Source organism: Nerophis lumbriciformis, linkage group LG01 (assembly GCF_033978685.3).
Source record: "Nerophis lumbriciformis linkage group LG01, RoL_Nlum_v2.1, whole genome shotgun sequence".
NCBI lineage: Eukaryota > Metazoa > Chordata > Actinopteri > Syngnathiformes > Syngnathidae > Nerophis > Nerophis lumbriciformis.
In genome coordinates, this window is record NC_084548.2 from 38190445 (window position 1) to 38218366 (window position 27922).

Genomic DNA, 27922 nt, shown 5'->3' on the forward strand with positions numbered 1-27922 from the left:
TAGTTTTTCCTGGGATTAAAGGCCTCACCTTTTCTCCTCCAAACATATTGCTGGGTATTGTGGCCAAACAGCTCAATGTTTGTATCATCTGACCACAGAACTTTCCTCCTGAAGGTCTTATCTTTGTCCATGTGATCAGCAGCAAATGTTACACGAGCCTTAAGGTGTCGCTTCTGGAGCAAGGGCTTCCTTCTTGCATGGTAGCCTCTCAGTCCATGGCGATGCAAAACATGCTTGACTGGGGATACTAACACCTGTGTTCCAGCAGCTTCCAATACATTGCAGACCTGCTTTTGCTCGGTTGACTCTTGATCATCCTGACCAATTTTCTTTCAGCAGCAGGTGATAGCTTGCGTTTTCTTCCTGATTGTGGCAGTGACAAAACTGTGCCATGCACTTTATACTTACGAACAATTGTCTGCACAGTTGCTCTTGGGACCTTAAGCTGCTTTGAAATGGCTCCAAGTGACTTTCCTGACTTGTTCAAGTTAATGAACAGATCTGTGCTGAGTTCCTTTGACTTTCTCATTGTCGTGTTTTATAACCGAGTCTAATGACTGCATCACATGAGTCAATCATAATCACTCACATGAAGTTAAGAGGCCATGCCATGAAGCTAATTTTTGATTTGATTGTAACTTTTCTACATCACCAAAATGTATCATTTATGTTGCTGTATGTATACTTTTGACATAGCAGATTTGGTCACATTTTCAGTGGACTCATAATTAATTCATAAAAGAACCAAACTTCATAAATGTTTTTTGTGACAAAAAAGTATGTGCTCCAATCACTCTATCACAAAAAAATAAGAGTTGTAGAAAATATTGGAAACTCGAGACATCCATGACATTATGTTCTTTGCAAGTGTATGTAAACTTTTGACCACAACTGTACATGCACATGCATGTATGTATTACCTCAACAAAAGCCCTGGTCTACTCACACGGTAGATCGTGCCAGATCGTTTCATAGTTTTCCACGTGGTAACGCTTCTAGACAGTTTTCCTAGCATCCTAGCATTTTTAAAGATCTTGCTGATCTGCTGTTTTTGTGTTTTTTGCTCCTGGTGTTTTTGCTCTTCAACTTACCGCTGTTTTCCTCTGCCTTCAGTGCCTACCTACCACAAGCCTGCCTGCCTCCCAACACCTCCACTCCAGCTGACGACTCCTCTCCCTCATCCCTCGTTTGTTTAAATTAAAACCTTTGGACTTTGAATCTGTCCTCTTGTCAATGTGTGAATTATTTAAAAGCATCACAAGATCAAATATGGACAGCGCATTTATTCAAAACCACATGTTCATCCAAGAGTTGGCAGTATCAAACACATCTTATTCACTTAACAATATTTTATTCTTCATCTACTGTATTTATTATTTATCAGGTTAAACTAAAGTTGGTCTCCATAACAAGGACCCATATCAATCAGATGACTAAAAAGTCACAAAACAGATCTCCTTATGTATTTTTTGCTCCTGAAAATGAATGTGGTTCAAGGTTCAAGATGACTTTATTTGTACCCGTAAGTAAAGTACATTCGTTTTGTTTGCAGTGTAAAAATGGAAGATGACATCTGCATGCACATTCAAATAAACAACAAACGTACTAACGCAAAACAATCTACCACATGACAATCATTTTTCAGAATATAATTGTTTTTTTGAGTAATGGGAAGATAACTGTACTTGGAATATCTCCTTTCCACCGTCAGACTCAATATGCCACCCCCTCTTGGTGTGACATCATCTACAGAACTGGAGCCAATTTCCCCGCATAGACAGCATGGATAAAGGAATGTAAAACTAATATTATAATAATTTATATGTATGTTTTTGTCGCATGATTATGGCAGCACGGTGGAAGAGGGGTTAGTGCATCTGCCTCACAATACAAAGGTCCTGAGTAGTCTTGGGTTCAATCCCGGGCTCGAGATCTTTCTGTGTGGAGTTTGCATGTTCTCCCCGTGACTGCGTGGGTTCCCTCCGGGTACTCCGGCTTCCTCCCATCTCCAAAGACATGCACCAGGGGATAGATTGATTGGCAACACTAAAATTGGCCCTAGTGTGTGAATGTTAGTGTGAATGTTGTCTGTCTATCTGTGTTGGCTCTGTGATGAGGTGGCGACTTGTCCAGGGTGTACCCCGCCTTCCGCCCGATTGTAGCTGAGATAGGCTCCAGCGCCCCCCGCTACACCAAAGGGAATAAGCGGTAGAAAATTGATGGATGGATGGATATGATTAACATTTTGAGCTAAAAATAAAATAATTGCATTTCCAGACTGTCCTGCTCATCCATAGACAATATAGCCTGTGTTTCGTCATGCTTTTTCAGCATTTCCTCAAGCATCTTGAGGATAGGCCATCAGAAGAGGACGCAAAATATAATACAAGCAGTTTATCTTCTTTTTCTACCATTTTTTAGCGCTGGGTCTGCTCCTCTTTCTTAATTTTTCGGCAGGGTCTGACACAGTCTTTCAAACCCCTCGAGGGTGCGCCTGATTTTCGGGACCGCATTTGACTTGAGTCTTTTTCTTCCATCTAGACTCCGACTAAAACCTCTCTTTTTCGCATATTTGAGGTCAGGTCGCGGGGGCGGCAGCCTAAGCAGAGAAGCTCAGACTTCCCTTTACCCAGCCATTTTGTTCAGCTCCTCCCGGGGAATCCCAAGGCATTCCCAGGCCAGCTAGGACACATAGTCCCCCCAACGTGTCCTGGGTCTTCCTCATGGCCTCCTTTCGGTCGGATGTTCCCTAAACCCCTCCCCAGGGAGGCGTTCAGGGGGCATTCTGACCAGATGCCCAAAACACCTCATCTGGCTCCGCTCGATGTGGAGGAGCCACGGTTTACTTTAAGCTCCTCCAGAATGACAGAGCTTCTCACCCAATCTCTAAGGGAGAGCCCCGCCACCCGACGTAGGAAATTCATTTCGGCCACTCGTATCTGTGATCTTGTCCTTTCGGTCATAACCTAAAGCTCATGACCAAAGGTGAGCATAGGGACGTACATCGACCGGTAAACTGAGAGCTTTGCCTTTCGGTTTAGCTCCTTCTTCACCACGACGGATCCATACAAGGTCCGCATCACTACAGACCACGCACCAATCCGCCTGTCGATCTCACGATTCACTCTTCCCTCACTCGTGAACAAGACTCTGAGGTACTTGAACTCTTCCACTTGGGGCAAGATCTCCTCCCCAACCCAGGGATGGCACATCTTTTCAAATTCCTTCCAATTTTGCACAAAAATATCATTATGTGAGATGAAAATGCTACCAAAACTTGTACTAAACTACATGAAATTGTAGGTGATGTCAGCAGGCTGATTGAGGCTCTCCCACATTTTGGAGCTAAACGTGAGCGTTCCAAAATGTGCTGAAACTGGTTAAAAGACAGGCCTAAAATCACTGCAGTGTCTGTGTGCGCGTGTGTGTGTGTGTGTGTGTGTGTGTGTGTGTGTGTGTGTGTGTGTGTGTGTGTGTGTGTGTGTGTGTGTGTGTGTGTGTGTGTGTGTGTGTGTGTGTGCGTGTGTGTGGTTGGGTATTAACATCCTGTCTGTTGCCACAAGGTCTGCCAGAGTTCAGCTCCGAGTATCAGTGCCAAACACAACAGTCACTAAAAATGGAAGTCAGAGATCGGGCATGTGATGGGCAGGTGGGAGGAAAGCGACAGCTATCTGATGGACTGTGGCCCAGCAGAACTGGGGGGTGTGGAGAGGCATAAAGGACCTGTGGCTTGTCTAAACCCTGCTTGATTAAAATAGGACTTGCCCAAAGTTTAGTTAAAGCTTTCATGGAAGATTTGCCTCATGAGTGCGGACACGTTTATGAGAGCAAAGAACATGGCATATTATTGTTGTGCCACTAACACGGTTTCACCCGATCCGTCAGTCTGCATGGGAAAATGTGTTTGCAAGCTTGCTGCATCCATGATCACGGCAGCAGATATGCAAACACGGCCATGTCTGCTCACCAAGACCTCAAAAGTATTTCGGTTGGAGCTCCAGCCTCTAATTACTTGAGCAGATCGTTCAAACAGAACCGTAGTGTTCACACACTCGGGTGTAGATGACATTTCCAGGAGAGACTTTTTTACATCATCCATCTCTGCTTTTAGTGCACCCCCACGTGCCCTTCTCCTTATATGTCTGGGCACCAAACTTTCAAATGTGACCTAGACGAAACTGCACTCGTGCGTCCTGAGGGGATGTACACGTGTCAGCCTCACATCATGTGAGTCAGACATGAGAAGGAAGGAAACCAAGAGGCTGATCAGCAATGACTTTAGGAGGGGAAAAATGTAAGGACACAAAGGAGCACTTGTTGTCGGGGTGTTCCAATCCGATACTGATTTCGGCAATGGGTCCGATATCAGCAAAAAAAAACATTGGATCAGCTTGCATCTACAATCTGTAATATAAGTCCTGCAGCACGTTTACTTTTGCAAAGCTGGATGGCGAATTAACATCTAAATGTCCTCCAATGAACACACACAGTTGTTTTTTCTTGTATTTTAGTGAAGTCATTTACATAAAGTAAACAGTGGATGACTAGGAGCTAGCAGCTACACGATAGCTAAGCACACAATAGCACTCAAGCTAGACAAGCGTGTAATAAGTGTCCTTGATTAAATATATATTGCAGTCTAAAACAGAACTTTAGTCAGTATAAACAAGTAACAAATAATTACAGTTGCATATTATTAACAGATACAAATCCTATGAGAAAGTATCCAATAACTAACGTGTCCGCATCATTCAACTAATAGTGTAATGAGCTTAATTTAATGAAATATTGTGACCACAAGGCGTCACCAAAAACAAATGTACACTCCACTTCAAATTTAAAGACAGCATACGTCTGCCATAAAGTTAATGTTTTTTATACCTACCATTTTTCACTGAGTGATTTCACTTGATAAAATATTATTTAATATTCCACATTACAAAAAAATGAAAGTATGTGCTATGAGTCGTGCTGATTTATTGGACTAGTATCGGCATCTCCCAATACTGAAGGCTCCAATATCGGTATTGTATCGGAAGTGAAAAAGGTGCCGGGACACCCCTGTCATGTTGTACACTATTTAACTCCTGACTAAATGATCACACTTAAAAAAATATGTATTACCCTGTGCATTCATTTCTCTACCACTTTTTCTTATTAGGGTCATTGGTACGCTGGAGCCTATCCCAGCCACCTTAGGTCAAGAACCTTTGTCTGATCACCAGCCAATCACAAGACACATATAAACAAACTATAATTCACACCTATGGACACTTTAGAGCAGTGGTTCTCAAATGGGGGTACGCGTACCCCTGGGGGTACTTGAAGGTATGCCAAGGGGTACGTGAGATTTTTTTTTCAATATTCTAAAAATAGCAACAATTCAAAAATTCTTTATTAATATAAATAATAATCTATCTTTTTTTTCAAATAGTTCAAGAAAGACCACTACAAATGAGCAATATTTGGCACTGTTATACAATTTAATAAATCAGAAACCGATGACATAGTGCTGTATTTTACTTCTTTATCTCTTTTTTTCAAACAAAAATGCTTTTCTCTGATTAGGGGGTACTTGAATTTAAAAAAATTCACAGGGGGTACATCACTGAAAAAAGGTTGAGAACCACTGCTTTAGAGTCTCCAATTAAACTAGCATGCATGTTTTTGGGATGTGAGTGGAAACTGGAAAAAACCCACCCATACACAGGGAGAACATGCTAGCTCAGAGATGCCTAGATGGAGAATCAACCCCCTCCATTTCCTGATGTGGCATCGAATATGCTAATCAGTAGATTAGTAAAGTAAGTGTGAGATGATCAAGGTCCACTAGTGGAGAGGCACTCTTCATGCAGTTATCAGGTTTGAAAGATAGTATATGGGTCATTCCACTGAATCGGTATAAATGCACGATATAATTACCTGTAAAATATTTTTTACCAAACAAAGTGTCATCAAGTACATTGATCTGATTGCATATTCAATAAACAGAATTAAAATTATTAATTAACACTGTATAAACAGTATTTATTTCTTGTTTCTGCTTAGTAAAATTACACTTTACTTCCTATTTTTTATATATCTGTGTTACTACTTGTATGAACTATGCTTTAAGTTTTTTAAATTTTGTTTATATATACATTTCAGTCATGTGGTTTTCACTCAGTCCTGTTACCCTAACACACAGGTGTCAAACTCAATCATTAATGTGGCCCACCACTTTACTACATAAATTGAGGTATTGCTAACGAGAGGAAATTACACTTCAACGACTGTCGTTGGCTTTGACAGAAGGATTGCTTGTTTGCATCAAAACAGTTGTTTTTCTCACTACAATAGGGCGAAACTATCCTTGCCCAGGCACATCCTGCTGGTTTTTGGAGTTTAAATATTTGGGGTCCAAATTTTCTGCAGGCAATGGGAAGGCCAAAGGTAAAATTACTGGATTATTTCATAATATTTCCACTATAAAATACTAAAAACTCATTCCTGTTACTTTGAGTGTTGAGTCAACATTGGCTTAGGAACTCTAAATAAAAACAAAATAAAGTTCCCTCAAATTACCCAAAAAACAGTGAGTTGTCCAATTTGTGTATAATTTGATTTTAAGTTTAAAAAAAGGCAGCAATGTAACTTTGGTTAAGTTTATTTTGAGACGGTTAAAACAAGCTATTGGCTTGGATTCGGTGGAAATTAATATTGTAGGCTGAAAATGATAGGCTAAAGAGTGCAAAAGTTCCTTTTTCTGTCAGAAAGCCCCAGGTAAAGGTGAGACGAGGAAGAGAAAGTTAGAGGACTTCACATTTTCAGCTGCTGATTATAAATTGTCAATTAAAAATAAATCTTACAGCTGAGGATATAATTTGCACCACAGTTCAATATATAGGAATAGGTAGCACATTTTGTACTTTTATAGGCACCAAACACATTCTGTCAGCAATACTGGTAAAATCAAACGTTGCCATATTTCGATACCTATCTGTTGCATGCGACGTCACATCCGGTAGTACTCAGCTGGCTCAAACATTTAGCGAGGAAATAAGTACTCAGGCAGCACAGGGAGCGGACTCTGGATCATGTTGCAATTTTTAATGCTAACAAAGCAAATAAGTCAGACAGAAAACACTAAAACATACTACGTTAGCTCAATGCTAATTAACATTCGATTTGCAATAGACATGCCACTGATTAGCTTTAGGGATTTTACATGGACATTTTAACACCTCCAAATTTGGTAATGAAAACTAAAAAGATGGTTTGACAAAAACAGACTATATTTGAATCTCAGTAAGACTAAAATGCTATTTACCTGCTCAGAGGCCTTGTGGTTAGTGTCCGCTTTGAGATCGGTAGGTTGTGAGTTCAAACCCCGGCCGAGTCATACCAAAGACTATAAAAATAGGACCCATTACCTCCCTGCTTGGCACTCAGCATCAAAGGTTGGAATTGGGGGTTAAATCACCAAAAATGATTCCCGGGCGCGGCCACCGCTGCTGCTCACTGCTCCCCTCACCTCCCAGGGGGTGATCAAGGGTGATGGGTCAAATGTAGAGAATAATTTTGCCACACCTAGTGTGTGTGTGACAATCATTATTGGTACTTTACTTTAACTTTAACTATTTGGTAACAGTAGAAGAGAATGTCAAACAAATACAGATGAAGTAAATATTGAAAGGGTAAAAGAAACCACATTTTTGGGTGTAATAATAGATAATAAAATGAACTGAAAAACTCATGTAAAAAATATACAACATAAAGTAGCAAGAAACACATCAATAATGAATAAAGCAAAACATGTTCTCGACCAAAAATCACTTCGTATTCTCTACTGCTCGCTAGTGTTACCATATCTGAGTAATTGTGTAGAAATATGGGGAAACAACTACAAAAAATGTGCGCTTCATTCATTAACGGTGTTACAAAAAAGATCAATTACAATAATACATAATGTTGGATATAGAGAACATACAAACCCTTTATTTATTAAATCACAAATAATGAAATTCAAGGAGTTGGTGCATTTGCAAACAGCTAAAATGATGTACAAAGCAAACTATAACCTGCTACCCAAGATTGTACAACAATTCTTCTCAACAAAAGAGGAGAAATATAACCTTAGAGGAAAATGTAATTTAAAACATTTGCATGTGCATACAACACTTAAAACCTTTAGCATATCAGTATGTGAAATTAAACTATGGAATGGATTAAGGAAAGAAGTCAAACAAAGCACCAATATGATTCAGTTTAAGAGACTGTTCAAGCTACAAGTGTTCACAAAGTACACAGAATAATAATTATGATGAACATCTTGAACCCTTTTTTTTTTGTTCATTTTTTTATTGAGACAAAGATAATTTATGTATTTAACATTTGTATGCTTGCAATGGTATATTATTTATTGTTCACTGTTCTGTGACAGAGAACAAGGAAATTGGATAAAATTGCTATGGTATGAAAAGGGGTAGGATTAAATAAACTCTGCTTCTTCCTACTCCTTTTCGGACGTGCTGTAATGAAACAACTGGAATTGTGTGATGCACTACAGTGTATTGTATGCATGTTCGAAATAACCTGAAACTGAACTGAACTAAACAATTAAGATGCGTGTTACAATCTAACAGCAAACTTGTAATAAATACAGTATTTAAGGTATAAACACTTTGCAGGGCGCAACACATTGTAGCCTAAATACTACTGCCATCTAACGTCTTGGAATTGCAACTGCATACAAAGTCTACTATATAGTACTTTCAAATTAAGTTAAGTTAAAGTGCCAATGATTGTCACACACACAGTAGGTGCGGTGAAATTATTCTCTGCATTTGACCTATCCCCACAGGGGAGCAGTGCAGTGAGCAGTGAGACTCAGACGTGTAAAAAAACAAAACAATACAGTTGTCATTATCATCTCATTGTAAAATGTTTTTAAAAATGAGATATTATTAAACAAATTAACGTTTATTAACACATGAACACACACAGGAGTACCAAAAATTGGTGCCGTTGAGTACTTTAATCGATTCAAATATGAAAAGTAGCCTATATGTAAATGAGCGTCACACTGCAAACAATATTCAGATTTTTGGATTGGGCCACTGTGTATTTTACTAACCATTCTTTGATTCTTTGGTTTTATTGTCATGAGGTGTTGGGCCGACTGTGTTGTACAATCACAAATGTCTCTTATATGCATATGCATATAAGAGTGTCCATCCATCCATTTTCTACCGCTTGTGGGTGCTGGAGCCTATCTCAGCTGCATTCGGGCGCAAGGCGGGGTCCACCCTGGACAAGTCGCCACCTCATCACAGGGCCAACACAGATAGACAGACAACATTCACACTCACATTCACACACTAGGGCCAATTTAGTGTTGCCAATCAACCTATCACCAGGTGCATGTCTTTGGAGGTGGGAGGAAGCTGGAGTACCCGGAAGGAACCCACGCAGTCACGGGGAGAACATGCAAACTCCACACAGAAAGATCCCGAGCGCATGTGTTGTACAATCACAAATATTTCTCATATGCATATGCATGCAGTGCACAGTATAAAGACTAAAATATGTTGAGTTTTGGGAAAACATGAGTGTTCAAAAAGCACAAGCGCATGAATAATTGATAGGTATTATACACCCATGGTGAAACACCAGATACGTTCAGTCACAAATAATTCATATTAAAATGCATAGTCAGGAAGTCACACAACCTGTTTTTAGTGCAGTTAGAACAAGCAGTGTGTTTGAGTGCACGGTAGGCAGGACATGTGCGCCTACCTTGTGGCCCGAGGTCAAACAGCCAGCAGACATCTAATGGAGAAACTTTTCACCACAAATAGAACAGCATACTTGAGTCCCTCAAGGTGAATGCCACAAACAACACCAGAAATATAGCAGGGCACTGCAGTGGAGGTGAATAGATGTGGCACAATTGAGTCATCTTGCTGTAGAGTGTAATTCCATCACTATAAGAGGGGCTGGACCACTAAATATGTCCCAGTTGTGTCATTCTGGATATTGTGTGCACTGACAACATCCCATTTCAACCTCAGACAGGAAAAAGAGCCCACAAATGTTTACTACAGGTTTCCTGCCATTTCATCCAAACCAGTCGCTCCATTAAGTTGCAAACGAAAGGAAAATAACAACTCACATGGGGAGTCTGTGGTCTGATACCGGACCACAATATTAATCTGATCAGCAAGAGGCAAGCATTATAACCCAAATAACCGGTATTATGTGTCCTGGTGGATACTATGTGTCTATCAACACTCATGTTATTTCCATTCGCATAATTACATTTGGGTTCTACTTTTATATCAAATCAAGGATAAAGTTCATGGAACTGTTGACTGAAGCAAATAATTACAAGAAAGGACATTAATGCTGAATGGACAGAAGCAGTGCGCATATAACAAGGTTATATCATGTATCCATGCAGACATAGGCGACACCAGGTATTATGGACCCTATGAAAAAAAATCCAGTAGGCAACCCCTGCATGGGCAGCAGCTGTTGTTGCTGTTTTACCTATTTTAGGAGCTACGGCAGCTCTATGTAAGAGTAAAGAATCCCACGACTTAGTTATCCTGCACAGAACTTAGAAAAACAGCCTTTATTCAATGTAAAATATCATGATCAACATTATCTATATACTGTCATAAACATTCTCCTCTTTGACAAAGCATGATCTATTAATTTATTTTCCTCTTATTGTGTTTACGAGTGTTTTAGTTTTATTGTCTATTTTAATCGTACTGCTGCTTGTTTTGTGTCATGTTTGCACAGTAGTCCAGTTGCCCTGGCGTACCCCTTGTAAAGCTTTTGTTGCTTTTGAAGGTGCTGTAGAAAAAATATTGATCATGAAAAACCAACTAGTGTTTTTTTAAAACCCATGACTACCATCTAGTGGCCGAGGCCGATATGACACATTGCCGGTTTCATTTCTAACTAGACTACACTACTTTTTAATCAAAATATATTTTGAATGTGAGTGTGAATGTTGTCTGTCTATCTGTGTTGGCCCTGGGATGAGGTGGCGACTTGTCCAGGGTGTACCCCGCCTTCCGCCCGATTGTAGCCGCGACCCCGAAGGGAATAAGCGGTAGAAAATGGATGGATGGATATTTTGTAGACTTCAGTCAATCCCATTTAGCAATGCCTTTTCTGATCACAATTAGATTTACTTGTGCAAATGGTTCCCACAACAAAGTAAATATGTGTTTTCTTACAGAACAGTTAAGATTTTTGTCAACTGAGCTCATTGTAACAGCTGTAATTAATACATCATAACAGATGAAATATTTGTCATAAAAACTGCCTCCTTGGTAGAGTTACAGACAAGGCATTGTAGTCTAAAAACCCGGCTTTACTTTAATCTCACCACTAGATGGCATAGTTGGCGTGTACAGATAAGTCACACAACAAGACACTGTGCAGGTTACTTTTGGTTGACACAAGATGGCTACTTAGACATGCACAGTACCATGTTTCAGGGTCCTGGTGCTCATTATAAGTGTGAACTCAGTCCACAGTATGACCCTCAGGTAGCTCCACCACCACAGGCGCGCAGTCATCCAAGTCCGCATCAAAATCCCAGGAAAACTTCTTGGTCAGGTGGGCTTTGAACTTCTCTGCTCGCTTGCGGAGCGTGCCATCCACTCCCGGCCCACTGGCAAACTGGAAAAAGTCCTAACAGAAAGAGTCAAGTTAGTCTTTCATTTTAGGCATTGAACTATAGCATACAAGCGGAAACCCTACTCTTTAGCTAAAAGAGAACCTTTTTTTAAGCAACTACTGCTGAGATAGGCTCCAGCGCCGCGCCCCCCGCGACCCCGAAAGGAATAAGCGGTAGCAAATGGATGGATGGATGGATACTGTGAATGCTAAAATTATAGCCAGGGCATTTATATAACTAAATCGCAAATAAAGTGGTATTCATTGGAAGCACGTTATTTCCAAAATTTGAAAACTCACTATATCATGACTTGTATGAAAAGAACAGCAGCAACAGAATCAATAATGGGATACCCTTCAGGGAAAAAAACTCCTTAGTCCACCTGAATGTGCAGAAATTGTTATTGTGGACAACAGCACAGCAAGTGTAACTAACGCATCAGCTTCACGCCAAAAGCTGAGTCACGCAACCAACATTTTAAAGGGCATGTAGAGGTAGGTAATTATTTTGGATGCTGACTATTTGTGATTCTTTTAATGTAGCTATTGTAAAGTAAACACTACATCTGACGGTTTACAATCACAGCATCTGAAGGTTTACAATCACAGCTGGTAATGACAATGTTTATTGGCCAGGCACAAATTAGATGACCACAGTGGTTAGTTCACCATAGGGGATTTAGGGCCTGATCTACGAAATGCTTGCGTGTGCTAAAACAGGTGCAAAGTTGGTAAAGCACACAAAGCTGAATTATTAGGCCCCTTGCGCTGAAGATTGTCTCCCTTAAAGGGGAACTTCACTTTTTGGGGGGAATTTTGCCTATTTTTCACAATCATTATGAAAAACAAGGCGACAGACTTTTTTTTCAATGCATTCTAAATAGTACATAAATGTGATCAAACATCCGCTTACAATGGAGCATGTGGAAGCCGCTCTACTCTGCCTGTAAAAGCCCTTAAACAACTTTCAAACACCTCCATTAAGGTTTTGTATACATGATGTAAATTTATATGTAATGTAGTAACAGGCATATGTATAACATTTAACATCTTCATATTTATCATTTTAAGCATACGCGGCGCATTAGTTTAAAAAACCCATCACGTTTGTTTTTATTTATGCTACATCACTGATTACTGCTCACTGCAGACTTTATGAGAGCCAGCAAACATAATAAAACATAACTTACTGTACAATGTCTGCTGTCATTAGGATGCCGACTGCTAGGATGTTGATATACTCCCATTTAGATGAAAAATTACCTACGTCTTTGTCCTTCTACTATCTAGGTGAGAGGGATTATTTATGATCTACAATAAAGTTTGAGGAACAAGGAAACAAAGATGCAGCTGATCAGTCGATCTTGTTAATAACATTGGCACACAAGCTTGTGATCACGGCGCCGCTATAAATAGTTCATCTGCTTTAGCGCTTATAATAACAATCACACTAATACTTGGTTAATATTCAAGTCATGAAATGTAAAAAGGAGTATCGTTGGCGCTTATAAAAAAAAAAAAGTTTATCTGGCTTTATGGGCGGAATAGAGGACAGCCCATTGTCTCCGCTGTAAGCAGACTTTTATTTACGAGTTAGAATGCATAAAAAAAATACATCCGTCGTCATGTCTTTCATAATGATTGTAAATGATAGGCAAATTTTCAAAAAATCCAAAAATAAAGTGCAGTTCTCCTTTAAATGGGCAAAATACAGAGAGCAATTTAGTTAGCATGTCTGTCTTTGTGTACAGTGCATCTGGAAAGTATTCACAGCGCTTCACTTTTTACCACATTTTGTTAGGTTACAGCCTTACTCCAAAATGGAATAAATAGGTTTTTGTCCTCAGAATTCTACACACAATACCCCATAATAACAATGAGAAATTTATTTTTAGAGGCTTTTGGCAAATGTATTAAAACTAAGAATCACATGGACATAAGTATTCAAAGCCTGGGCCATTGAGCGCAAAAGTGAGCTCAGGTGCATCCTGTTTCAACTGATCATCCTAGAGATGTTCCTACAGCTTAATTGGAGTCCATCTGTGGTAAATTAAGTTGATTGGACATGATTTAGAAAGGCACACACCTGTCTATATATAAGATCCTACGCTTGACAGTGCATTGCACAGCACAAACCAAGCATGAAGTCGAAGGAATTGTCCCTAGACCTCCGAGATAGCATTGTCACAAAGCACAAATCTGGGGAAGGGTACAGAAAAATATCTGCTGCCTTGAAAATCTTAATGGGCACAGTGGCCTCCATCATTCGTAAATGGAAGTAGTTTGAAACCACCAGGACACTTGCTGGGGCTGGCCGGCCATCTTAATTTAGCGATCGGGGAGAAGGGCCATAGTCAGGGAAGTGATTAAGAACCCCGATGGTCACTGTCAGAGCTACAACATTCCTCTGTAGAGAAAGGAGAACCTTCCAGAAAGACAACTATCTATGCAGCAATCCACCAATCAGGCCTGTATGGTATAGTGGCCAGACAGAAGTCATTATTTAGTAAAAAGCACATGGCAGCCCGCCTGGAGTTTGCCAAAATGCACCTGAAAGCCTCTCAACCAGGAGAAACAAAATTATCTGGTATGATGACACAACTATTGAACTCTTTGCCGTGAATGCCAGGCAACCAGGCACCGCTCATCACCAGGCCAATACCATCCCTACAGTGAAGCCTAGTGGTGGCAGCATCATGGCTGTGTGGATGTTTTTCAGCGGCAGGAACTGGGAGACTAGTCAGGATAGAGGAAAAGATGAATGCAGCAATGTACAGAGGCATCTCTTAAACTCAAAACTGTTACAACGGTTCATCTTTCAGCAGGACAACGACCCTAGGCACACAGTCATGATATCAAAGGAATGGCTTCAGGACAACTCTGTAAATGTCCTTGAGTGGCCCAGCCAGAGCCCAGGCTTGAATCCAATCTCTGGAGAGATCTGAAAATGGCTGCGCACCAACGCTTTTCATCCAACCCGATGGCGCTTGAGAGGTGCTGCAAAGAGGAATGGGCAAAACTGCCCAAATATAGGTGTGCCAAGGTTGTGGCATCGTATTCAAAAAGACTTGGGGCTGTAATTTCTGCCAAATGTGCATCAACAAAGTATTGAGCAAAGGCTATGAGTACTTTTGTACATGTGACTTCTTAGTAGTTGTTTTTTTAATAACTATGCAAAAAGCTAAAAAAAAAAAAAAAGAAAGCTTTTTCTACATTGTCATTATGGGGTGTTGTGTGTAGAATTTTGAAGACAAAAATTAATTCATTTCGTTTTGAAATAAGGCTGTTACATAACAATGTGGAAAAAGTGAAGCGCTGTGACGACTTTCCGAAATGCAATATGTACCATGCACAATATGTGCTGATTATTTGAATGCCCACAATACTGGGAGGAGGAGATGCAAAAATAATCATTTATCACTCCCAATGTGATTTATTATGACTGGAACTGTTTTGCGACCGCTATTTTGCTTCTACTGTATATTTGACACGTCTGAAATGTGTGCGCAAACTGGCACATTTAAAAAGAAGCATCTGTGAGAAAAATGGCAATCTTGCTGCAAAGACAGTTGATTTAGAAAGAGAGAGAGAGAGACTATTCTGTCTGTTTGTGTGTCAACATATTTGTACTGTCAAAAATAAAAATATTAGCTATAACATCTATTCAGCAATATTATTTTGTAATTTTATAGCAGCTGGATGACTTAAGCAGATGTTAAAAACAAATTAAATGTATTCGTTTTGGTGTCCGCGCTGCAAAGACAGATGATTTAGAGAGACAGAGAGACTATTCTGTCTGTTTGTGTTAGGATTTGGTGGAGTGGATCCCAAGGATGCAGAGACGTGTTGTGTACAATTGTTCTTCCTTTTATTTAGGAGGAAGCACAAAGTAACAAAACAAAGGTGATGGTAGATAACACACCAAACTAAAAGCGCTAGACAAGGCTAGGAAAAATACTTCATGAAAGAAGTTAATATAAGGACAAAAGTACAAACTAAAAACGCTAGACAAGGCTAGGAAAACATACTTCATGAAAGAAGTTAATATAAGGACAAAGTACAAACTAAAGACGCTAGACAAGGCTAGGAAAAATACAGGCAAACCTTAGATGAATGGTACACGATGAACTAGTGAGTTCTCTGGCAATATCAACAGGTTTGCAAGCAGTGACAAAGTTCCGGCGCTCACAGGCCGTCAGCAGCCAGGTTAAATAGGCTGCTTCTAATCTACGTCAGGTGTGTGCTGCTGCCTTGCGCCAGCTGCACTCCATACTGTGGACGAGAGAGAGAGTGAACATGGTGTGCAGACAACAACAGAACTGAGCAAGGAAATTTCAGATTACCACAGTACCCCCCCCTTCAACGGACGCCTCCTGGCGGCCTACCTGGCTTGTCTGGGAATCGAATGTAAAAATCCTTGATCAAGTCTTTGTCAATAATAAGCGATCTTGAAATCCATGACCGCTCCTCCGGGCCGTACCCCTCCCAGTCTACCAGGTATTGGAATCCCCTGCCCCTTCTTCTCACATCCAAGATGGTGTTTACTGTAAACGCTGGGTGACCCTCAACCAGCCTGGGTGGAGGAGGCGGTACCTCAGGAGGACTGAGCGGGCTGGATGCGACAGGCTTGATGCGAGACACGTGAAAGACAGGATGGCATTTGAGAGATCTTGGGAGACGGAGCTTGACTGCAACACGGTTGATGATCTTGATAATGGGGAATGGTCCAATGAACCTGGGAGCCAGTTTCCTAGAGTCGGTGGCCAATGGTAGGTCCCGGGACGACAACCAGACCTTCTGTCCCAACTGGTAGTGTGGGGCTGGTGTGCGATGGCGGTTGGCTAAGAGTTGGTTCCTGGCCGATGTTCTTTTTAACGCCGCCCTGGTGTTGCGCCAAGCCTGGTGAGCCCGACGCAGGTGTGCCGTTACGGATGGTACGTCGGCATTGGGTTGGGTAGAAGGAAAAACAGGGGGTTGGAAACCATAGGCGACGTGAAATGGAGACAGGTTGGTGGCGGAGCTAATGAGGGAATTGTGAGCGTATTCTATCCATGGGAGATTCTCAGACCAGGTTGAGGGTTGCCGATGACAAGTGCACCGGATGGCCGCCTCCAGGTCTTGGTTGGTCCGCTCGGTCTGTCCATTGCTCTGTGGGTGGTAGCCGGAGGATAGGCTAGGGGAGGCCCCCAGGGACTTGCAGAATGCCCTCCAGACAGCCGAGGAAAACTGTGGCCCTCTGTCGGATACCACATCAGCGGGGATGCCGTGCAGCCGGAAAGCGTGGAGCACTAATAGTTGGGCTGTTTCAAGAGCCGAAGGCAGTTTGGGGAGGGCCACGAAGTGGGCCATTTTCGAGAACCGGTCCACAATGGTCAAGACAGTGTCATTACCTTCAGAGGGGGGAAGTCCTGTGACAAAGTCCACCGCTATGTGTGACCACGGGCGGGAGGGGATGGGTAATGGGTGTAACAGTCCTGCTGGGGCCTGGTGGGATGCCTTGTTCCGGGAGCAGGACCGACATGCTGCCACAAACGCCTTCGTATCTGCCAGAATGGATGGCCACCAAAAACGCTGGGAGAGGACAAAACTGGTGCGACGAGTACCTGGATGGCAAGCGATCTTTGACCCATGTGCCCAATCCAGAACGCTGGAACGGAGCCGAGGAACCACAAACAACCGACCTGGTGGGCAGCCCCGAGGAGATGTGTCCGATTTTAGGGCCTCCAAGACTTGCCGCTCGATGTCCCACTGGAGTCCCCCAATGATGTGGGTATGGGGAACAATTGGTTCAGGTGAGGAATCCTCAAGAGACGAAGAGTAGAGACGGGAAAGGGCATCGGGTTTCCCATTCTGAGAACCAGGTCGGAAAGTGATGATAAAGTTAAAACGGGTCAGAAAAAGTGACCACCTGGCTTGGCGGGGGTTCAGTCTCTGTGCGGTCCTTAAGTAGGACAGGTTCTTGTGGTCCGTGAAGATGATGAATGGTAGCTCCGCCCCTTCCAGCCAATGTCTCCACTCCTGAAGGGCCAAGATGACCGACAGAAGCTCCCTGTTGCCAATGTCATAATTTTTTTCAGCAGGGGATAGGCGACGAGAGAAGAAAGCACAGGGGTGCAACTTCTGGTCGGTGGTAGATTGCTGGGAGAGTACGGCCCCTACACCTGAATCAGAAGCGTCCACCTCAACAAAAAATTGGAGAGAACGGTCAGGGTAACAAAGCACAGGAGCCGAAGTAAACAATCTCTTCAGCCTCAAGAACGCGGAATTGGCTTCGGGTGTCCATTCAAACGGAACCTTAGTAGAGGTTAGCCTTGTAAGTGGCTCAGCGACGCGACTAAAATTGCGAATAAATCGCCGATAAAAATTAGAGAAGCCCAAGAATCTCTGAAGGTGCTTCTTGGACACCGGAGTGGGCCAGTCTACTACTGCTTTGACTTTAGCGAGGTCTGGTCTGAGTCTACCCTCCTCAATGATAAATCCTAAAAAGGGAATGGAGGATGAGTGAAACTCGCATTTCTCCGCCTTCACGAACAGTTTATTTTCGAGCAATCGTTGAAGGACCAACCGAACCTGCTGTACATGTTCGTCAAATGTCGATGAATAAATTAATATATCGTCCAGGTAAACGAAGAGAAACCGACCTGTCATGTCCCGAAAAATATCGTTAATGAAGCCCTGAAAAACGCCAGGTGCATTAGTAAGTCCAAAAGGCATGACAAGATACTCAAAATGTCCGAGAGGAGTGTTGAATGCGGTCTTCCATTCATCCCCCTCTCGGATGCGAACTAGATGGTACGCGTTACGTAGATCGAGTTTAGTAAAAAACTTTGCGGACTGTAAGGGAGTAAAAGCAGAATCAAGGAGTGGAAGAGGATACTTATTCTTGACAGTAATCTGATTAAGAGCACGGTAGTCTATACAAGGCCGTAGGGACTTGTCCTTCTTTTCGACGAAAAAAAATCCGGCGGCTACCGGTGCGGTCGAAGGGCGAATGAGGCCCGCAGCTATTGATGTGTTTATGTATTCTTCTAGTGCTTTGAGTTCGGTGTTAGACACCTTGTACAAACGGGTCGATGGTAAAGCCGCTCCGGCTAGCAAATCGATACCACAATCGTAGGGTCGGTGGGGGGGAAGTGAGAGTGCTCTATCCTTGCTAAACACCGCTCTTAAGTCATGGTAGTTTGTGGGCACGTTTGTCAAGTCTATGTTCTCTATAACGGCGGTAGGTGGCGGTGTGTGAGATCCTGCTGCGGAACGAAGACAATGTGTGTGGCAGGTCACACTCCAATTAATAATGGCCGAACGAGGCCAGTCTATGTGCGGGTTATGCTTATGTAACCAGGTGATCCCCAGAATGACGGGCGCGGACCGTGATGGCACAATAAAAAAAATTATTTTCTCACAATGATTACCAGACAAGCGCAGGTTGATTGGCAGGGTCTGGTGGGTTATGCTGGCTAATAGGCGCCCATCAAGAGAATACACCCTCTTGGGCACAAACAGTTTTACAACAGGAATCTTATGAAGTCTCATGAACTCAAAATCCAAAAAGTTATCATCTGCTCCTGAGTCAATGAGAGCGCAAATGTCTATTTGTTGGTTAGGCCAAGAAAGAGTACCTTTTAGTTGCATTCTGCCTGCGGCCAACGAAGGAGAACGGCGACCTCTGGTGGACGTGTCCTCTGGCGAGTGAGGGCGCACTTGTGGCCGTGCGGCGGGGCGCGGTAGTTCCTTACAGTGGGAGATGAGATGATCAGCGGCCCCACAGTATAGGCAGAGTTTGAGGCGAAAACGGCGTTCCCTCTCGGCGGTGGTGAGTCGGCGACCTCCCAGTTGCATCGGCTCATCTATCTGCCACGAAGGAGAGGTGTCTTCGGGAACGAGATGCTCCGTCATGCAGATGGCAGGTCTAGCAGGCGCTGATTGGCTGCTAGGTGGGGCTTGTCTCCCTCGTCGATCCCTCCTCTCTTCCAATAGGCGGAAATCGATCTGCACCGCCAGCTCGATGAGATCATCCAGATTCGTCGGAAGTGACAGCGGGATCATCATGTGACGGATCTCGTCCGCGAGACCCAGGTAGAAGGCGTCCAACAGCGCCGCGGGACCCCAGTCACAGTCGGCGGCCATGGTGCGGAACTCGATCGCGTAATCTGCGACCCGTCGTGAACCCTGTTGCAGCCGGAAAAGGGATCTAGCTGCCTCTCTACCTGGGAGTCGTCGTTGGAAGATCTGCCTCAAGGATTTGGAAAAGTTTGCATACGTGGAGCTGGAGGCGGTCTGACGGTTCCATTCTGCAGTCGCCCAGGTGCCAGCACGGCCTGACAGGTGGGAGATGACAAACGCTACCTTAGCCCGCTCAGAGGTGAAAGCGGAAGCGTTTAGTTCAAAATGTAGTTCACACTGCGTCAGGAATTGTCTTACATCTTCCTTTTCTCCGGAAAAACGTTCGGGTCGGGATAGCCGCATGTTGCTGGTACTGGCGGGTTGTGTAGGTTGGGTGGATGCCTGGTCGGGCACGGTGGTCGAGGTGGGTACGACGGTGGCTAGCAGCATATTGACTCGCTCCAACATGGTGTCTTGACGCTCCGACAGTCCCTGTAGACCTCGGCTCAGGTGGTCTAGCTGGTCCCCCTGCTGGTTGATTCGTTGAGCCTGGCCTTGCAAAGCTCTTTTCCAGGCATCTGTCTCTGCGGGTTCCATAGTATGGCCGGAACTTTTCTGTTAGGATTTGGTGGAGTGGATCCCAAGGATGCAGAGACGTGTTGTGTACAATTGTTCTTCCTTTTATTTAGGAGGAAGCACAAAGTAACAAAACAAAGGTGATGGTAGATAACACACCAAACTAAAAGCGCTAGACAAGGCTAGGAAAAATACTTCATGAAAGAAGTTAATATAAGGACAAAAGTACAAACTAAAAACGCTAGACAAGGCTAGGAAAACATACTTCATGAAAGAAGTTAATATAAGGACAAAGTACAAACTAAAGACGCTAGACAAGGCTAGGAAAAATACAGGCAAACCTTAGATGAATGGTACACGATGAACTAGTGAGTTCTCTGGCAATATCAACAGGTTTGCAAGCAGTGACAAAGTTCCGGCGCTCACAGGCCGTCAGCAGCCAGGTTAAATAGGCTGCTTCTAATCTACGTCAGGTGTGTGCTGCTGCCTTGCGCCAGCTGCACTCCATACTGTGGACGAGAGAGAGAGTGAACATGGTGTGCAGACAACAACAGAACTGAGCAAGGAAATTTCAGATTACCACAGTTTGTGTGTCAACATAGTTGTACTGCCAAAAATAAAAATATTACACATAAAGTATATTCAGCAATATTATTTTATAATTTTATAGCAGCTGGATGACTTAAGCGGCTGATTAAAACAATTAATTTGTTTTGGTGTCTGCTGGTGTTCTTTTTTAATGGAATTATTTTTTATATATATATATATATATATATAAATAAAAGGTATTACCCAGAGGTGGGTAGAGTAGCCAGAAATTGTACTCTCGTAACGTAAGAGTACTGTTACTTTATAGATTTATTACTCAAGTAAAAGTAAGGAGTAGTCACCCAAATATTTACTTGAGTAAAAGTAAAAAGTATGTTGTGAAAAAACTACTCCAGTACTGAGTAACTGATGAGTAAACTGTTCGTTTAATGATGACGGCAACAAATAATGCACAACAACATAAAAATAGCAATGAGCAAACTCAGAGCCAGGAATATCTCTTAAGCAATTAAAACAATAATATATATTAAATAATAATACATTAACATAAAAAAAATTAAGGCAAATTGAGCCACAATAACTTAACAGCACCATAGGTTCAGTAGGCATAGATTATTAAGGAAAATAACAAGTTAGCCTTTACGCAAACCATAAACTGATAGGTGTGGGCTGCACCTGAGAACACACTGTGCACTTGATTGGTGTTTGTATGCATGCGTGTGTGTGTGTGTGTGTGTGTGTGTGTGTGTGTGTCTTTGTCTGTCTCTCTATGAGGCTGCAGTGCGTTAATAAATGTCCCCACACGATGTACATTTGACAGTGATTTATAGCAGGGAAGCTAACGTCAGCCTACGGTGACAGCCAAAATATCTACTAACGTTACTTACCGCGATGTGCTTCCTCAAATTTGACGTTGAGTTCATGTAAGCTTAAGCTTGTTGTTTTGCCGCTGAACTTTATGTTTCAGCGGCATGTGACCGCCTGGCTCTGTTTGATTGGTGAAACAGAGTCAAACGTCACGAGTGACTGCATATGATTGGTGAAACGGAGTCAAACGTCACCAGTGACTGTATTTGATTGGTGAAACGCAGGCATGTGATAGATCCTACTTTGTCTGTCTGACAAACCAAAACAAACAAAGCGTGCATTAACAGATCGATAAAATTCAGTAGCGAGTAGCGAGCTGAATGTAGATAAATGGAGCGGAGTAAAAGTAGCGTTTCTTCTCTATAATGGGTTGGGTTGTACTTGTATAGCACTTTTCTACCTTCAAGGTACTCAAAGCGCTTTGACACTACTTCCACATTTATCCATTCACACACACATTCACACGCTGATATATATAAATATACTCAAGTAAAAGTAAAAGTATGTTGCATTAAAACTACTCTTAGAAGTACAATTTATTCTAAAAGTTACTCAAGTAGATGTAACGGAGTAAATTACGTTACTGCACGTTACTACCCACCTCTGGTATTACCTATGAAAAATGTCTCGCAATATGCATATTCTTGCATCTGGGTCATTCCAGACGCACCATCACAACAGCGCAGCGCTTCCTATAGCGCACCTTCCGTGTGTTAAAAATAGATTCTGTTGTTGAGATTGCACTTAAATATAGCGAAAGGCGTGCACGTCCATGCCAGAGGTCATAGTGTTTGAGCACAAAACTCCATTATCCACCATGCCGAAATGAAACATTAACATTATTAGTATTAGTAACATTAACAAACTTTTCCCTGCAATTTCTGCAGCCGATCACTTCGTTTCACTTCCGTGGATTCTTGCATGCGTTAAAGACCGCACTGCTGTTATTAGATGTTAACAGGTGTGGACAATTTGGAGACGGATGCATTTCCAAACGGTGCCTGTAACACAGCAGTAAAACGGCTGATCAAACAAAACCGAAGGCATTGTCATGGGCACACTAGCTGCGGAAACCAGCTCTCCAGTCAGCTAAACAGACTCAATAACTCGGTGACATTATGGTAAATTTACTGAGGAATTTGTATATGTAAAACAATACAAAAAGAATGCCAATGTAAGTTAGTTATACTAACAGACACACGTAAACGTGTTAGCATATTAACTATTGCTAACGATGCTATCTTCATTACATGCCCATAGCAAGTAGAAATATGCATGAAAACACTCCTACACACATCACACATTAGCCGGTTTAGTGAGCATAAACAGTTATTTTGTAAAACTTACAAACGTTGCTTGGAGTGATGAATGGAGAATCCATACAAGTTGGAGTAGTAATGCTATGGACGACTACAAGATTGAACGGCACTTCTACTTCCTGTTGAAAGGACTAAATGGAAAGACAGTGCAGCACCTGCAGTAAGTGAACTCGTCCAAAATATGGCGCAAACAATAACACACCTTATCTATTATTATGTTTTTAAAAACTATTGCATTATGGCCGTCAGAAAATAAAAATCAATCAATTAGCCGCACTGTTTTATAAGTTGCAGGGTCCAAAATGTAGGGAAAGAAATAGCAATCTATAGTCTGGAATTTACGGTATAATGTTTATTTAGCCTTTATATTAGACTATTTAAAGGCTAAATAAACGTTATACCATAAATTCCAGACTATAGATTGCTATTTTTTTCCCTACATTTTGGATCCAGGGGTTAGTGCATGTGCCTCACAATACGAAGGTCCTGAGTTCAATCCCGGGATTGGGATTTTTCTGTGTGGAGTTTGCATGTTCTCCCCGTGACTGCGTGGGTTCCCTCCGGGTATTCCGGCTTCCTCCCACCTCCAAATACATGCACCTGGGGATAGGTTGAGCCCGAATGCAGCTGAGATAGGCTCCAGCGCATAGACATCTTATAAGTAGACGCAGCATTGGCTGCTGTGACGAGAGAAATTCAGCCGCCATCTTGAAGTGGTGATGAGGAGCCGGCGAGCAGCCTAAACTGACAGTTGACAGGTAGAAAACAAAGATGCTGGGCTGGTGTTCAGCGTTTTCCTGCTCAGATGAGCGGACTATTGGTTTTAGTTTGTGAAAAGAATATTACCACAGAGTTGAGAAGGAGCAAAGATCTTCAAAAGTACTGAAATCGTAGCCGCTAGCAAACAAGAGTATGGCCATAATAGAATTGCTTGTCAATGAAATGAATTAAATTTAAAAATGTCATACTTGAATAACAAAGTTGAAATAAATGATGAAGATAAAAATTGAAAAAGCCAGCAAAGGTAAAAGTAAGGAACACAGACCAGCTTGTGTAGGGGAGAGTAATATATGTTAGCTAACTAGACAAACAGATGGACAGTGGCTATACAGTATTATACAAGTCTAAATTTAGCAATTTTCCAACACAATTTTTTATGTAGGATATACGCAAGTATATATAATCTAATCATATTGTTTCTTGAACTTAAAAATAGCTGACCGTTTTTTCCCCCTTCTCTGGGATTATATATTCCCAGTTTTGATCTTGGACGTCTGGTCACTTATAGCATATAAGAATATTATATTGCTGTTAAGCAAACCATGAATAATAAAACACGCCAAAACATGTGTCCTTTATCATATGTACGTATGACAAAAAAACGTGTGAAAATCAGTGGTATTCAGTGAGGTAAGATTAATTAAATATGCTGATAGTTCATTGCTCCTGCCAAATGAATTGCACTGAGTGGAGCGGATCACCACTCCAAGATGGCGGCCCCGCGTCTCGTCAGCGCCAGTAGGCAGTAGCGGTCGATGCTGCGTCTACTTATAAGATGTCTATGCTCCAGCGCCCCCCGCGACCTCGAAAGGGACAAGCGGTAGAAAATTGATTATTTAAATACAACTTACATAGCCTTGCATTCAACCTCCCCCAACACTGTTTTACCTAACGTAAGGAATAATCATTATTAATAATCCTGATTTCAATATTAATAAAAAATTATAGTTTTTTTTATTTTGGCCATAATCGTGCAGCCCTAGGTTGGACCATATGATGCCATAAATGTAGAGGGAAATGAGTGCCAAATGGTATACATGCAAAAACCTCATTTAAAAAGTTTTTGTTTTTGATGTTTTTGTTACATTTAAAACATTTCCTTGTGAAAATAAAGAAACGTTTAAGTCCTAAGTCCCACCATATAAAATGTCACGGTGGTTCTATGGTCAAAATTTTGCATAGATAATGTTTTACAGACGATCTTCAAACCGCTTTCTGACCGTCTCTTCAGTTTTGTGGGCGGTCTTATTTATGTGCCTCCACTTCTCCTGCGTCTTTTCCCCGCCGGTCATGTTGTAGTTTTTAGTGCATCCATATGGAGTCTACTGATCAGATATAAGTTACAACTATACGCTACTTTGTATTACAAATGACAACAGCGGAGGATGCATGTGCATGTACGAACCAGTTTGCCCCGCAACAAGAGGATAGAGAAAAAGAAGGGGCCTAATTGACTAAAACGTCGGACTACAATGGCAGACTCGCGCAAAGCTCTCAAAAACTTTACGATATGGAGAAATCCACTTACGTCACCAATTGGAAAAAACATCACAAATCGGGCCAATTCCAAACAGCTTATTTGGAGGAAGTAGGAAGGAAAGCAAGATTGTTTTATAAATATCTGATATAAATATTTGATTTAAAATTTCCGGGACTTATGCAAATCCCAAAGTCAGAAAAACAGGTACCAATAAGTAAGAAAAGTTGGTTTTGCATACTGAGTATGGTGGTCCACACCACATTTGCACTTGTTATTAATTGTAACACACAGACTTAATAGATCACCCGCAACACCCTCTCTAACAGCAAACACAATTTTATATTTTGCGCATGCAATTTACAACTAGTTATTTTGATCTTAGTAGATCAGGCCCTTAGTAGTTAATTGACGAGAGGCATTAATTGGACACAATCTTAAATATTGATTTCATGTTGATCTACCCAGTAAGGCATGTATGTACCTGCAGTGTGGTGGTGAGGAAGTTGTTCTGAGACACGATGTCAACGAAGAAGTCAGGAGGGATTTCTCCCAGCTGGTGGTAGAGCACAGCAATGAGCCCCAGGTAGAGCTCCTTGTGCTTCTGCATGGCCACCTCTGATCGACACAGCAGGGACAGAAGACGCTTCCAGTGCTCAAAGCCTTCATACACATTCCCAATAAGGAAACACACAAAGGCAAACTGAAGCTCACCTAAGAACAAATAATTGTTTATATCAATACATGTTAATTCGATCAAAGGAATTAACATTATCACGAACGCACACACTCTTTAAGGTGTGTGTGTGCGCTACCCATAAAATTAGACACTCACCGAGCAAGTTAAGAGGCTTCTGCTGGTGGTTCTTTTCAATCACAATCTCCAGGGCGTACGTGTGGTCCATGCTGCACTGAGTGATTTGTGCCGGCGTGGCACCAGGAGGATAAGTCTTCTCCGGGATGACAGAGAAGCGCAGCTGTGTCCCCTCCCTCTCCTTCATCTTGGGAAGCCTGTCAAGACCCTCTCTCATGGTCTGGCAGGCCGTGTCGTTCCTCGGCTGGTCGGCACGGTCCTTGGTGTGTCTGAACTCGGTCTCAGGAACAACATCGCTATAGGCACATACTCGACCTGAAAGAGGCTGTAAGTTGATGGCCACTTCCTCACTCAGACGGTCTGTGAGGGACACCCACTTCCTCATCACCTCATAAGGATAGGGTCCGAGGAACGGGTCTAGATCTTGGAGATTCGCTCTGATTCGACTCACTTCCTCCTCGTTCTGGGAAGCAGAGAAGTCCAGATCCTCCTCTTTGGGGTTCCAGTTCGCCAGGAGGACGTCCTTAGGTTTGAGATTGAGGAACAAGCCTGTCTTTGGACCAACTTCTCCTCCGCAGCTCGGTGGATTGACAGAGCAGTAGTTAAGGAAGTGCAGCCCAGGAGGGATCATCTTAACTCCCCGGAAGCGGGGACCAACCTGCCAACTCTTACAGTCAATGCCAAACTCTGTACCCTGCGGAACCCCGAGCAACACCAGGGTAGCTCCCTCTTCAAACAGCCTCCGAGCAACATCAGGGTCCATATCTACACTGCTGCTGCTAGCCATGTCTCTTCTCCAAATCGCAGGAGTTGCTCAAAAAACTGAGAGTTAAAATGGCTACAATAACTGAACTTCGCTTTACAATATTAACCGACAGCGTTCATACTCACAATGTGTGTAGGACTTCGTCAATAGTCGTCATAGAACAATGCTAACAATACTATGCAAATACTAGCTTTAAATGTAATATGTAAGCATGGAATACTATCAGCACTAATTCACATTTAGCACATTATTCTGATTAAAAATACCATGTTGTTTCCACTCGCAGGGAGACAGCTATGTTCTGCTGTAGTAACTCCGGCTAGGAACCACTGTTGGTAGAAGACTGGTTCCTACCACCATTAGTACAAACGCAGCACAAAACTAAAAGCGGAATTTTAAAAAGTATATTCTGAAATTATTATTATAAAAAAAGCAAACAAGAAGCAATACAAATAGGTGTATTTTAAATACCTTTATTTTGACACAATAACAATTGTATTATACCGTACACCCTTAATAGATGATTTTTCACAGACACAGTATCACAAGGGAGACTTTAGAAAATGTGCACTTTTAGCATATTTGTGTCACTGCAATGATGCAAACATTCAGAACAATGTTTAGGTTTTTTTTTTGGTTTTTGTTTTACATTTGAGCATATTCGTGCCACTGTCTAAAACATGCCAACAGTCAAAACATTTAGTATACATTAGTATACACAGCATCTGTGGTGTCTGTCCAAAAACGTTTTGCATTTCAAAACACAAAACAGTGGATTTAAAACATTTTTAGCATATAAAGTTTCTGCCAACAAGTTGTCACTGCTTTAATAGCTTTTATTGACCTGATCCTCTTTCTCTTCTTTCCTTGTATTTTCTTGACATCTGAACAAGAAACACCCTAAAACGATGCAAAGAAATTGTCATTAATCAACAAAATGTGAGCTTCATTCAACTTTGGCATTGTTTGGGTTCACAGATTGAAGCATGTTTGTG

The 27922-nt window shown here is 42.0% G+C and overlaps 1 protein-coding gene across 1 annotated transcript; it reads right to left on the minus strand.

Annotated features, from left to right (window-relative positions):
* Positions 1 to 8988: 8988 nt before the first annotated feature.
* Positions 8989 to 27245, minus strand: aar2 (AAR2 splicing factor). The gene is made up of 4 exons (XM_061980784.1): positions 27053 to 27245; positions 26183 to 26983; positions 25832 to 26061; positions 8989 to 11691 (listed from the first exon to the last, which is right to left on the minus strand). The coding sequence occupies exons 2-4, from the start codon at positions 26946 to 26948 to the stop codon at positions 11524 to 11526; spliced, it is 1164 nt and encodes a 387-aa protein (XP_061836768.1). The 5' UTR covers positions 26949 to 26983; positions 27053 to 27245; the 3' UTR covers positions 8989 to 11523.
* Positions 27246 to 27922: the final 677 nt, after the last annotated feature.

Bases quoted from the DNA above. Each gene is read 5' to 3' on its own strand.
- aar2 (XM_061980784.1), bottom strand. From the start codon at position 26,948: ATGGCTAGCAGCAGCAGTGTAGATATGGACCCTGATGTTGCTCGGAGG. The intron at 26,062-26,182 runs GTGAGTGTCTAA...ATTTGTTCTTAG, and splicing joins GAAGCCTCTTAACTTGCTCG to GTGAGCTTCAGTTTGCCTTT. The intron at 11,692-25,831 runs GTACATACATGC...TCTTTCTGTTAG, and splicing joins TCCTCACCACCACACTGCAG to GACTTTTTCCAGTTTGCCAG.